Source organism: Musa acuminata, chromosome BXJ2-1 (assembly GCF_036884655.1).
Source record: "Musa acuminata AAA Group cultivar baxijiao chromosome BXJ2-1, Cavendish_Baxijiao_AAA, whole genome shotgun sequence".
Lineage (NCBI taxonomy): Eukaryota > Viridiplantae > Streptophyta > Magnoliopsida > Zingiberales > Musaceae > Musa > Musa acuminata.
In genome coordinates this window covers 39,689,962-39,704,723 of record NC_088338.1, presented here as the reverse complement: position 1 = coordinate 39,704,723, position 14,762 = coordinate 39,689,962, and the positions used below count along the sequence as shown (strand labels likewise).

General features: G+C 39.6%; 1 protein-coding gene across 1 annotated transcript; it reads left to right on the top strand.

The window, feature by feature from the left end:
* Positions 1-409: 409 nt before the first annotated feature.
* Positions 410-12,924, top strand: LOC135599198 (DEAD-box ATP-dependent RNA helicase 57-like). Its single transcript, XM_065094057.1, has 7 exons — positions 410-563; positions 10,233-10,353; positions 10,449-10,561; positions 10,646-10,737; positions 12,029-12,125; positions 12,301-12,381; positions 12,460-12,924. The coding sequence occupies exons 3-7, from the start codon at positions 10,532-10,534 to the stop codon at positions 12,538-12,540; spliced, it is 381 nt and encodes a 126-aa protein (XP_064950129.1). The 5' UTR covers positions 410-563; positions 10,233-10,353; positions 10,449-10,531; the 3' UTR covers positions 12,541-12,924.
* Positions 12,925-14,762: the final 1,838 nt, after the last annotated feature.

Genomic DNA, 14,762 nt, shown 5'->3' with positions numbered 1-14,762 from the left:
TGCAATCAACTCTTAACTTTGTTATGCTAATCCTGCATTATATTAGCACTGCCATTAAACTTACGTGCAATCATGTTAACTTTTATGGTTCATAATTTCATTTTATAGTTTAGTTGACAGGAGCATTAGAATAATAGTATGTGCAGGTTTGTCTCCTGTTGTCATGGTAGTTTGGGTTGAGTTTTATTGCTAATTCCTTTTCTTGTATATAATAATTGCAGGAGTGTGTGTGTGCTGGTTTGTGACGATGCAGATGTTGTGTCCATGGTAGCTCAGTAATCCCTTGAATCTTTATTTGTTTTGGGTGAGAAATTTATAACCAAAAATGAAATTTCTGATATATTTACAAGGGTTATTCTCTTATTTGTTAGTTAAGAAAATAGATAATTTTTGTGCTGCTGCAGTGAATCTTACTTTTTCAACTTATTGGCATCCTCATCAAAGCACTTCCATGTGTGGTTCTTGCAAGTGATGAGACAATTGCTTTGTCACATGCTCAGAAACTACTTTCTCTAGTCTATTATGCAGGTCCGGACCTTTTAGTAAATTACCTTCAGTCTCCTGTAAGTATAGATGTTCACAATTTTTTGTTTCCAAAGAATGTATTATTTATTTTCTGTAGTGTATTGGGACCTTCTTATTTGTGTTTTTGACTTAAATCCTTTGCATGTTTTTATTCTTGTGATAAAATTTTCTTTTATTGACATGACATACAGTGCTATTTAACTACTAAACAGTGTTATTTGTATCTTTTCCCTTTTTTTCTGATGTTTTTATTTCCTTTTCATGTCTAATAATGAACTTGAAAGAGGGGGCAAATATACTTGTTTCAGCCTTGCGAAGGTAATTCAACCCATTTCTACAAATGGCTTGGAGCTTATCTTTTATTAGTGAGGGTGTTTCAATTGTTAATTTGTTGCTTGTGAGATATAAATGAATTCTATAGCCCTTTGTTTTTAGTCAAAGATCAATTAAGAATAAATAGAGAAAACAGTTAGGTAAATGTATTTTTGAGGTAATATAGTTTTTGGCTAGAATAAGGTTTACACTTTCGATCCGTACCAGTGTACCGATCATACTATCATGAACGATCGTCGCGCACCCGTAACAACTTCGTTCAACGAATCGGTTCGCTTTTGCATGTTTTGCCTTGGTTTTGTGTGTTTTTGTTTGTAAAAATCCATGTTCGAACAGGTTGCAGCGGTACAGTGTGATCTCTCGTTGCGTTGGGCCAAATTGCCCCAAAATGACTCCATTTTTGCGTGCCGCAGCCTGTTTTCTGTAGACCGCAACTGAACGCAAAACGTCAGTCATTTCAGCACCTTGGAACCGCCCGGGTGACACCATGGGGGATGGGGCTTCGGTATAATGTCGGTCGTTGAACAATCTTCACAAGTTCATACGTTAACTTGACAGGAACTTTCCTTCGTGCACGGCACCCGGTGAGCATTTATTTGTGGACTTGCAACTGTTCGTTCTACCTTCTAAAAGGCGAGGCCATCGCCTTCAGTTCAAGTAGTTTAGAATCCAATAGCGACGATGAGGAGTCGCAAGGTCCCTGAATAGAAGCAATACATTTGTTGAATGCATTGTGGGGTCAAATGGGGGAGAACATTAAGGCAAAGCCATTGAAAGCAGGGAGTAGCAAGCTGATGTACGTGGACATTAAGCTCAATGGTCAATGGTGGACACAGGCGCTATCCACAACTTTATTTCCAACCAAAAAGCAAAGCGACTTGGGCTAATCTTGGAGAAGAACCCAAGTCGGATGAAGGCAGTGAACTTGGAGGCCAAGTGGATCGTCGAGCTAGCAAAGGGAGGTCCCCATCACGATAGAAACATGGAGCGGGAGCACAAACATGATAGCGGTGTCATTGGACGACTTTCAAGTGATTCTCGAAATGGAGTTCATGCATGCGATGAAGTTGGTGCTAATGTTGTTCCTAAACTCCCTATGTATGATGGGAGGTAACGACCCCTGTGTGGTTCTCGTCTCTTGAAGAGTAACCAAGGACCCCCAACAAATATCGGCATTATAATTGAAGAAAGGGGTATGAAAAGTCGAATCAACATTCGTGGCTGTTGTGAAGCTAGAGCCCCTCTACGGTGAGGTCGTTCATGAATCTACTATGGTGGCAAACGTTTTGAAGGAGTTCACAGATATTATGCCACTCAAGTTGCCGAAAACTCTACCACTACGCAAGGGCGTGGATCATCATATCGAGCTGGTACCGGGAGTGAAGCTTCCAGCGAGACCACCCTACCGCATGTCCTCTGCAGAGTTGGAAGAGCTCAAAAAGTAGTTAGATGAACTGCTAAGCGGTGGTCTCATCCGCAGTTCTGAAGCATCATTCGGAGCTCCAGTTCTCTTCTAAAAGAAACAAGATGGGAACCTCCGACTATGCGTCGACTGTCGAGCCCTCAATAAGGTGACGATGAAGAACCAGTATCCCATCCCACTCATTGCAGACTTGTTCGACCAGCAAAGTATTTCTCCAAACTTGACCTTCGGTCGGGGTACTGGCAGGTGCGCATTGCTGAAGGCGACGAAGTGAAGACTACTTGCGTGACCAAGTCTGGAGCGTTTGAGTTCTAAGTGATGCGTTTCAGCTTAACCAATGCTCTGGTCATATTCTGCACTCTTATGAACCAACTATTCAAAGAGTATTTTGATAAGTTTCTGGTCGTCTACTTGGACGATATCGTCGCCTACAGCCAAACGCTCGAGGAGCATGTCGAGCACCTTCGAACTATTTTCAAAGCTCGCTTCATAGCTGGGTATTCGAAGCGCGCAACTCCACTGACTGAGTTGTTGAAGAAGGAGCAACCTTGGATGTATCTGTTTCTTTTCAGCACTCAATGAAATATAATTCCAGTCTTTTGACAAAACCTAGGAGGTCGATCCCCTCGAAATGATTAAAGAGGCTGATCCCGTCGAAGTGATCATCCCCTTTTCTCCCCTTTCTTCTATGATTAAACTTTAGGGTCTTATCAATAGCGGAGAGGCGGCGGTCAGCTTCTTCGTCGCATTCTTTGCCGAAGGCCGAAGGCACCTGCAACCGAGGTCTGCTGTACTGAAGCGTATTGCCCGTACCGAGGGGTACGTACCGGTCCGACAGGTTACCGGTAGACGGACCCCCCGATACCGCTACAGTGCTACAGTACTATACTGTAGCACTGCTACAGTATGAAAAAAAAAATAAAAAAAATATTCGGTACACCAGGGCGTACCGCCCGGTACACTGGTACCATATCGTACCGAGCCCGGGTCAAAACGCCGGTACGGTACAGCGAAACTTGCCTACAACCTTCGTCGCATTTTTCATCGATGGCCGAAGACATCTGCTGCCTTCAACATCTTCGCCAAACGCTACATATGAGGAGAAGATCGCGTTCTTCTCCTCGTCTAACATAAGGAGAAGAAAAGGAGGCGACATTGCTGAGGCAGCTTATGCCTCCTTTTTTATTTTTTAATATTTTATATATTGATTTTTATTTTTTTATGTGTATATATATATATATATATATATATATATATATATATATATATATATATATATATATATATATATATATATCGAACAGTACACCCTGGTGTATCGCTCAGTACACCTATATCATACCGTACTGAGCAAAGCTCGAAATATTGGCACAATACAAAATTACAATTCAAGTGGTTGCAACTTTGATCGTTGTCAAATGTGGTGTCTCAGATATTGGGAGCCCGCCAATGCCTATTGGTATTTGGAATATTGCAATCGGCTGGTTTGTTTGGTAGTCATCACCTAGTTTGTTTGGGAGTCATCATTTACTTATTTGATAATCTTATTCAAGACATTGCATATTCATCCTACTTTTGGGTAATATATCATGATGATTTAAATATTTAGACAATCTAATTGAGTTTGCTTTTCATTATGCCCACTGATATCAAGTTAATAAATTGTCCTTCAGAATATATAAGCACAACACAACTTTTTTTTCCTAAATTGTTTATGAAATGTACCAAAAGAAAAGGCTGAAAATGTTACCTTAGGGAAGGAGAAAAACAATAAATATTATTTGGGTCTTATTCAGGAGATTACTTGAAGAAGAATAAAGTGAATTTGCCTTTACTCAAGCATATTGAATCTAGATCAATTAGTTGTAGAGGGCTTTCCTGTTTCCGTAGATGTTGATTACATTGATATCATGAATACACTTGCTTTCCTGTTCTGTACAGACTAGACTTATCTTTGCAATTACTAATTTGCATTCATGGATTTAAATTTTTCCTCAATTAGAAACATGCATATTAGTTTTTTCCAAGGTCCATCTTTATTATGTTGACAAAGCTCAAAAGAAAACCAACAGAGGCTATGCATGGAGGAAGGTAATGAAATTTATTGGTTCTTGGTTTTTTGTGTGTTTACTCTTCTTAGACCTTTCACAAGCATTACTGAAACTTTAAATTACAAGCACTGCAGTTGCTGAAGTACTGTCCATCAGCATTCCTCTACCTTTGTTTCACCTTCACTAGCTGAAGACATTTTCTCACTATTTGTTGTCAGAACAAAAGCCATAACTTTAATTTTGGTAATTATGCAAGACCATGATGTTCCTAAGCCTCTTCTATGGTATGACATGTTGTTCCTACCTTCTTCTTTGGTTTACAGATGTCTTTCTACTCTATTTTACATAGACTATTATACATCTGCTAAAGAGCCCTTTTAGTTGGCAATATAAGTGTTAGAACCCTTGCAGATTCTAAACTTGGGGTTGATCTCTTTAGGGGATCGGCCTCCTTGGAACTCTATAGGGGTTCCTCCCTCCAAGTGCTGCTCAAAGGCTGCAGAAAAGATTCATCTATTGCTTATGAAAAGAGAAGGAATACATGGCTATTTATAGGGCTTCTAAACCCTAACTCCTAATAGGACTCCTACTTAAGACTCTTACTTCTAACCAACTCCTAATAGGACTCCTACTCAAGACTCCTATTCCCTTACATCTCCTAATTCTTCTCTAAGAAAAAACTTCCTACATGAATGCCCCTCACAATTAGGACTCTCCTAGCTAGAGTCCTAACAGAATGTCCCTCTCAATTAGGACTCTCCTAGCTAGAGTCCTAACATTTTTACATGAATGTCCCTCTCAATTAGGACTCTCCAAGCTAGAGTCCTAACAGACCCGCCCTCTTCAAATCAGCCTTGTCCTCGAGGCTGATGATTCATTAATTCTGGGAATTTGATCTTCAAGTCGTCATAGTTCTCCCAAGTGGCATCTTCTTTTGGTAGGTTCGCCCACTGTATTAGCACTTCATTAGTGGGTCGTCATCGTCGAGTCACGATCCGTCGATCAATAATGGCACTTGGCTGGGTCTGGAGTTCTCTTTGGGTAGTCATATTTGGTGGGTGGCTTTGCGCTGTCTCCAAGCACCTGTTTAAAACTTCCGGTTGGCTGTTGGTTTGTGGGTGATATGTCGTACTCCTTTTCAATTTAGTACCCTGCATATAGAATAACTTTGTCCAAAATCTGCTATTGAAGATGCAAGTAGAATTTGTCACAAGCACAATGCGTCCCTTATAGTGTAATTCTTTTGAATCCCAATTGTAATGAGCCATGGGGCTTGGTGCTTCCTCCAATTTTTTTATAATCTTACTAGTATCTGAATCTTCCTGCCATTCCATCTTAATATCCTCAAGGAAGTCGCTGGTCGGAAGTGAAACGGTCGAAACTTCAACTTGCTCGGGTAGCTGCGAAAGCGCATCTGCAAGAACATTCTCTTTCCCCTTTTTGTAAGTTATTTCAAAATCAAATCCAAGAAGTTTTGTTACCCATTTTTGCTGTTCAGGGGAAGATATCTTCTGCTCCAAGAGATATTTTAGGCTTTTATGGTCGGTCTTGATTTGAAAGTATCGCCTGATCAAGTACAATCTCCACCTCGTTGCTGCGCGCACAATGGCGAGCATCTCCTTATCATATGTTGACATATTTTGATCGGAGGGAGATAATGCCTTGCTAGTGTATGCGAGTGGTCGACCATCTTGCATGAGAATGGCTCCAATTCTGACTCCAGATGTGTCGGCCTCAATAATGAAGGGTCGGTTGAAATCTGGTAGTGTTAGCACCGGCGTCGTCGTCATGGCTGCCTTAAGTTTGTCGAAGGCAGCGGAGGCTCTGTCCAACCATTGGAAGACATCTTTTTCTAGTAAGGAAGTAAGTGATGCACTGATCTTTCCATAGTTTTTCACGAACTTGCGGTAGTAGCCTGTTAAACCCAGAAAGCCATGTAGCAATTTTATGTTTCTCGAGGTCGGCCAGTTTTGCATTGCTCCAATTTTGAAGGGGTCCACTGCCACACCTTCCTCTGTTATGATATGCCCAAGATATTCCACCTTTTGTTGAAGAAAGCAAAAATTCGTGGTTGTTGTGTGTTCAAAAGGTGGTTTTCCGTATGTCTTCTTCGCATGCTCGTATTTGATGATACCCGGATCAAAGGTCCAGCTTTGTAAAGATTTGTGCTCCCTTTCATCTAGCAATTCATCTACTATTGGAATAAAGTATTTGTCCTTGATGATTATGCCATTGAGAGCTTGGTAATCAACACATATTCGCCTTGTTCCGTCCTTCTTGCGTACAAGTAGCACCGGCGAAGAGTAGAGGTTGCAACTTGGCCGAATAACTCCAGTTTCGAGTATCTCTTTTATAACCCTTTCTATTTCATCCTTCTGGAGATGTGGATACTGATATGGCTGAGCATTTGCTGAAAATTTGCCTGGAAGAATCATTATACAATGATCATGCCGACAGGTAAGAGGTAGGTTGCGCGGTTCGTCAAATATATTTGAAAATTCAGCAAGCAAAGGAAGTAGATTTGGATCTTCAAATTCTGTTGGCTCTCCCTTAGTTTGCTGCTCAAGTTGTACCAAAAAGCCGCTGCATGCTTTATGCAAAACATTCTCCATTTGTTGTGTGCAAATCGTTGTTATGTCGCCCCTACGTTTCCCGTGCAATGTCACCTGTTTCTCCTTACTGTAAAATTTCATAATTAGTTTCATAAAATTCCAGGAAATATCACCTAATGTCGTCAACCATTTAATTCTGAGCATGGCCTCATGATTGTTAAGAGGGAGAAGGAAGAAATCTGCAATTATCTCTTGGTCCTGCAGCAATAGTTTCTCCTGCAAGCGCCTATGATCACAATTCAAAATCCGTCCGTCGGCGACCTTAACATCAAACCTGCAGCGATTCTCGATAGGTAATGATATCCGAACAGCAAGCTTACTATTTAGGAAGTTAGTAGTACTGCCCGTGTCGATGAGAACAGTGATTGGTTGTTGTTTGAGAAGGCCTCCAATTTTCATCGTTTGCGGGTTTGAGTAGCTAGCTAGTGTATGTACCGTAACTTCGGTCGGTTGTGGCTCTTCTTCTGCATCTTCTTCTTCATGTTCAAAGCTCTCTTTTGGATGTTCAATGACCTCTTCTTCTATCGGTTCAATCATAAGAAGTCCTCCTTTACTACAGCGATGCTTACGGCTCCACGGCTCGTCACAATGCCAACATAACCCCTTCGCATATCGCTCCCGAAGCTCTTCTCCTGTTAACCTCTTTGGTGCAGGGACTTGGTCGACAGTAGGGGGGGCTGAGGGCTTCAATATTACTGGTTGAGGAGTGACCCTAGTCCTCCGAGCTTCATGGTTCAATTGCTCCTCTTGATGTCGTGCGAAAGAGATGGCTGCCATAAGCGTGTACGGTTGTCGCGCTTTAACTTCTCCTCGGATCTCCGGCTTCAAGCCCTCAATGAAGGTCCTCAATAGCTGTTTTTGAGACCAATCATGATTTTGATTAGATAACCTTTCAAACCTGGTTTGGTACTCCTGAATGGTGGAGGTTTGTCGGATCTTTGCTAGTTGTTCGTCAATATTCTCGTAATCGGTTGGTCTGAAGCGAATCAGCAGTTCTTCTTTGAATTGTCGCCATGAAAGGACTCCATAAGTATGTTCAAACCAGTCAAACCACTGAATAGCATCCCCTTCAAGATGTATAGCTGCAATTTTCACCATAGATACATCCGCGGTTTTGTGGTACCGAAAATATCGCTCCGCATGCGAAATCCAACCAATCGGGTCTCCTTCTTCCCATCTAGGGAAGTCCACTCTCATGCATGGATAGTTGGGGTTGGTCATAGAGCTTCCCCTCTCTTGGAAGTCATCTCTTCGGGCTTGGTGTGATTGGGCAAAGCTCTCTCCTTGATATGATTTCTTCGGGCTTAGTGGTCGGCCCAATCTGAGTTCGGTAAAGAGCGTCCGAATCTTATCCTCCATTCGCGCCTCCAAGGCTTCGAATTTAGCATTGATTGCCTCCTTAGATGCCATAGTATATGGCCCCAAATCAATGATGTTAAGATCTCTCTTTTGCTGTTGGGTTAAAGGCATGTATAGGTTGAGAGAAGTGATGGTCGAAAGTGTTGGTGGATTGGTGGATGTAGGCTACGGTTTAGGCTTGTTTTGTGGCTGTTTTGGGTGCAGTTTGAGGGTGTGGTTTGGTAGAGTTTTAGGACTGTGGATGAAAGTTTTGGATCTGTGGTAGATGGTAGCAAAGGTTTGACAGAAATCCGTGGAAGTTGCAGCAAGTATGTGCTGTCTTGTAAGAGTAGAATTGTCGTCGAAGAAACAACGGTTTCTCGACGTAATTTCCACCAAAAACGTGAGAGAATTGAGGAGGGAATTGATAGCAAAATCACAGTTTATATGACAGCAAGGATATCTAATTTAATCAAGAAAATTTCGACAGTATAACAGCAAAGAAATTGGTGCAAGTTGCAATTGCAGAATTATCGTCAAAAAATTTCAGCGGGTTACGATGAAAATTTGCAGCAACATAAAATCGTTTTTAGAGATGAATTTCTTAATAGATCAATCTTAGATGGAAGCCAAGATGATATATGAAGTCTATAAGAAATTTCATTCAAAAAATATTGCAAATAGATGGGTTAAGGCAACGATATGCAGTTGAAATTTTCTGCAGCATAGATTTTCAAGTGCAGCAGATTGGACATAAAAGATCAGTAGTTTATATTGAGAATTTTTCGATGAAACCAAAGGGAAATCTACTGTTAGGAAGTGTCAAAGATGTCATAAAAATTTCGTAGAAATTTGGATAGAAAAAGCACAGTAGCAAGATCAAACTGATGGTGCTATGCGGCTTGAATTCTGCAATTCAAGTGCAGCAGATTGGACATAAAAGATCAGTAGTTTATATTGAGAATTTTTTGATGAAACCAAAGGGAAATCTACTGTTAAGAAGTGTCAAAGATGTCATAAAAATTTCGTAGAAATTTGGATAGAAAAAGCACAGTAGCAAGATCAAACAGATGGTGCTATGCGGCTGGAATTCTGCAATGTATCTTTCGTCGTAGAGATGAAAACTTTGTGACGAAAAGTTTATGCAGCAACATAGGAACGATTTTTTTTTTTTTTTTTTTTGGATTTTCGAATATGGATAACTAAATTGCAGCAGCAGTAAGGTAGGAAACCAGAACCTGTTGCAATTCACGGGGAGATCAAAGGATGATCCGTGGTGGTGGAGATGGTGGCGGAATTCGGTGACGATCTTTTAAGCAATTGTTGGAATTGCTTTGGATGGTTGTGGAGGGTTGATGGATGGCTGTGAAAGGGCAGCGAGACGCCAAGAACGCTGCTCTGATACCAGGTGTTAGAACCCTTGCAGATTCTAAACTTGGGGTTGATCTCTTTAGGGGATCGGCCTCCTTGGAACTCTATAGGGGTTCCTCCCTCCAAGTGCTGCTCAAAGGCTGCAGAAAAGATTCATCTATTGCTTATGAAAAGAGAAGGAATACATGGCTATTTATAGGGCTTCTAAACCCTAACTCCTAATAGGACTCCTACTTAAGACTCTTACTTCTAACCAACTCCTAATAGGACTCCTACTCAAGACTCCTATTCCCTTACATCTCCTAATTCTTCTCTAAGAAAAAACTTCCTACATGAATGCCCCTCACAATTAGGACTCTCCTAGCTAGAGTCCTAACAGAATGTCCCTCTCAATTAGGACTCTCCTAGCTAGAGTCCTAACATTTTTACATGAATGTCCCTCTCAATTAGGACTCTCCAAGCTAGAGTCCTAACAATAAGATACTTGGACAACCATGACAACCGATTTTGTGCTGGTCTGTGAACCAATTCCCTGTTTTGGATTGACTTTAATCCTTGAATCTTTGTTCTTTGTTGCAGCAGCCGAAGAAAGAACCGGATGATCTTGAGGGCATAGCGGATGCAGCGCCGGATGCCTTGCCAAAGGTGAAGGCGAACAAGAAGGAGAAGAAGCGGAAGCGCAAGGATAAGGACTCTTCTGGTTGCATCTCTGGCTTACCTACACACACCTTTTGTGTGATGCGAGCTTCGTTTACATGTCATAATCTTGTTTGGGATTTGGTGTATGAGATGCAGTGGAGGGGTTCAGTGTGTTCAAGAGTTCCGAGTCTTTGTCCTCTATTCTAGAAAGAAATGCTTTGGAGGTTACTTCTGCTGAGATGAAGAAGGATGTGGAAAAGGAGATTGAGGTGGTTTTGGTCTAATTTTGTTTTTTTTTTGTTGAATGATTCTTTTTTGTTTCCATACCTTAAAATTTTTGTTTCTTGCTTCAGAAAGCTTCTATTCTGCGTAAGAAGTATGGAATTCACATTTCAAGACATGTTGTTCCTCCCCCGCTTGAGAGTTTTGGAGAGCTAAGCTCAAGGTGAGATCCCATATATGGAGAATCCTTGTTTAGAGATCAACTTGCAGCACACTGTTGCTTGGCTTTTGGCACAAATTTTTTGATGGTACATGCTGAACGTTCTCATGCTGGCCTATGTAGTGGCATCAGTGCATAGCATATTCTGTATGCACTCATGCACCTGAGCAGCCCAGCCAGTATGCACATGTTACTGGCTGAATTCAAATCCTTAGTTTATATTATCTCAATATCATAATACATGTTCAGACCTTGAGCTGATCGCATGTGGCAAGCTATGTGGTGTCCTATATTTGTGCAATGCAGGCAGCAGCGACATTTCCTGTTTGTTCTTTGATTAAGGAGGTTCACAACCATTATCTTTTTGTCCTGCCTTTATTTAAGCTTTAGGATTAAAGACATGATGATCATAGACTATCATGACCATCAGTTACTGCATAAAATATTTGCTGCCATTGAACCAATATACTGAACAATGTCTTCAGATGTTTAATCCTCACATCCTTACTGTAGAATTTTTATCTTATTAGCTTGAAACAAAAGAAAGAGACATGATGGTTCTTAGTTTTACCTTTAATAGTTCTGTCAAAAAAAGCAAAGAAAACAGTCAATGTCGTTTCATATGCTGCTAATCACTATTGCTAGTTGACGACAGAGATTGATTCTTCATTTAGGTAACCTCCAGAGTTGAGGCTGAATGACTGTCATCATGTTAGATGGTTTATCAAACAAAATCAATAATGTTTTTTCTTCATTTTTGCATCATCAGTATTTTGACATTTTATTTTCTTCCAGTTTATTGCACAGGGTTCCATAATTGATGCATTTATCCAAGATGTTTCTGTACCTATAGAAGTAATATTGTAAGGAATAATAAATAAGAACAATATAATATCTATAACAAGGACTTGCTATATCATACTGTCATTTTTCATTGTTTTGGGGATTTTCTGGCCTCTTCTCTGTCTTTGGTATCTTGTGCTCTTGTAAATTCCTTACATATGGGTACCTATAGCACTGAAATGTACTACTTCATAGTAATAATTATGTGGCTATATGTTGTCAAATAGAACAAATCACATTTCCAGCATGTTTCTTTTCTAGTTCATCCTTTTATACAGTTGCAGGTTTCTTGCCGAATTGCTAAGTTCTTGAATTTTTTATTTTGTGACTATATGTTGTCAAATAGAACAAATCACATTTCCAGCATGTTTCTTTTTTAGTTCATCCTTTTATACAGTTGCAGTTTTCTTGCCGAATTGCTAAGTTCTTGAATTTTTGATTTTGTGTGCAGGTATAACTGCAAACCATATACTTTGCGTAACTTTTCTGAACTTGGTTTTCAAGAGCCTACACCTATTCAGAGGCAGGCTATTCCAGTACTCCTTTCTGTATGCCCTAAATTTTGCTTCTCTCTTTCCTTCCCTCAATCTCTCTCTCTGTCTATCTTTTATTTAACTTTAGAAAATTTTCTCTTTTACTGCTGAACTAATTTCTGTATGCTGTTACAATATTATCATTATCTGAATAGTTCAGGACTAACATATCATGGTTTACATATTTCAGAAGAGGGACTGCTTTGCATGTGCACCAACTGGTTCTGGCAAGACATTGGCGTTTTTATGTCCAATGCTCATGAAGATTAAGGTATCATTATTATACATGGACTACCATCTTGTCAGTCTTTTTCTTTGCATTAGTTTAAGTTTTTCTTACTGTTATTAGCCAGGGTTAAAGAATGGTGTACCAGCTGTTGTTCTCTGCCCTACTAGAGAATTACGGGGAGGAAATTTTACATCAGGTTAATGACTAAGGAGCTCTCCAGATTTGGTGATTTTGAAAAATTGCCATGATATAATCATATAATCTCCAGAGTTGGACTTTGCTATTTGCAAAAGGAAGCTTGACTTGAGTCGGTATGAACTAAAAAAACTTTGTATGTCCTGTTTATAGTAAATTCATTCCGCACTTTTTTATGCTATGAACTAGCAAATATCAAAAATTGGAACATAAAAGATATGCATAGTTCTCTTGGTTTGTTGTGTTTCAAATCACATAAATTAGAGTCTGCTCTTCTTCTGGGCCTATTAAAATTGATTATGAAGCTCAGATCACAACCAGATTTTGTTGGTGAGAAATATTAATGTAATTATATGTTTCTTGTCATCATGCCAACACCACCTTTTTGAACATGAGGATATTTGTATCTGTTTATTCTAAATGGCTTCCCATATGTCTGTATATGCATTACCTGAGAATGGTTGATGCATGCTAACAGAACACCATAAAGGTCACTGGCATGATGGTAGGCCTACATCATGTAAGCAAATAAAACAGAGAAAGAATATACAGACATATGGGATAAAGGTAATGCATATACAGACATGCTTCAACCATGTCTGTATATGCATTACCTTAATCCCATATTCTTTCTCTGTATATGCCTACCTTAATCCCTAAACCCTAAACCCTAAAACCCTAAACACCACATATATAACACACAAAGACACATACACAATACACATACATACACAACACATACACATAACATACACAACACACACACGCAACAAGGTTGCAAAGAGAGCCTTCGGACATGTTCACAAGAGCTATATGGGATGTGCCTGTTGATAGTAAAATGCCTGATATGAAGTCGTTTCTACAAACCAAGGACCCTAAACCCTAAAATCGTAAACAATGCCTAAAACCCTAAATCCTGAACCCTAAAATCCTAAAACCTTGAACCCTGAACCCAGAACCCTAAACCTTAAACCCTGAAACCCTAAAAACCCTGAAACCCTAAATCCTGAAACCCTAAACCTTAAACCCTGCCTAAACCCTAAACCCTAAAACACGAAAAAACAAAAACCCTAAACCCTGAACCCTAAACCCTAAAACCCTGAACCCTGAACCCCTAAAACCCTAACCCCCTAAACGCTAAAACCCTAAACCCTGAACCCTAAACCCTAAAGTTTGTTAACCTATCTTTTCAATCGACAATGAAGTGTTAACACTTAACAATTATAATATCACAACAAAACCCTATCTATTTACCTTAATTTCTTCTTTTAAACAATTAATGTTTTGGAAATTCAGTATTCAATAATCATGATCTATAATCATATTAAATTCTGAACATCTCTCAAAAAAATTTAATGATGTAACTTAAACCCTAAACCCTAAACCCTAAAATTTGTTAACCTATCTTTTCAATCGACAATGAAGTGTTAACACTTAACAATTATAATATCACAACAAAACCCTATCTATTTACCTTAATTTCTTCTTTTAACCAATTAATGTTTTGGAAATTCAGTATTCAATAATCATGATCTACAATCATATTAAAACCTTAAACCCTAAAACCCTAAGCCCTAAACCCCTAAACCCTAACCCTGAACCCTGAACTCTGAACCTAAACCCTAAACCCTAACCCTAAACCCTGAACTGAACCCTGAACCCTAAGCCCTGAACCCCTAAAACCCTAACCCCCGAACCCTAAAACCTTGAACCTTGAACCCTAAAACCCTAAACCCTAAAACCCTAAACCCTCAACCCTCAACCCTGGACCCTGGACCCCGAACCCCTAAACCCTAAACCTAAGTAAACCCCTAAATCTGCTGTTGGGGGAGTGCTCCTTCGAGTATTTGATATACGCCAATGGGATGATTGATTGAATTTTGATCATTTATTCATTTTGATTTGACTTTTGAGGTTCCTACTCAACGTTGCTAAATTTTCTTTGTTTTTGATTTTCAGAGCAGCCTCCCTCTGGTACTAAATCGAATTCCAGTGGAGATTGGACCTTCCTCTACCGTTAGGTAGAGCCACTTAGATGATTCTTGAAGTTAACATCACTATGTTTATTTTTTCATTTTTAATTTGATGAATAAATGAATTATAATAAATGGTTATAGATGATGAATAAAGTGACGTTTATGCATTTAGCATTTTATCTATTTGTCCTGTGTGGAAAGATATGAAAAAAAAATAAAATTCAAGATGTGACAAATATACTGGTCATGTGC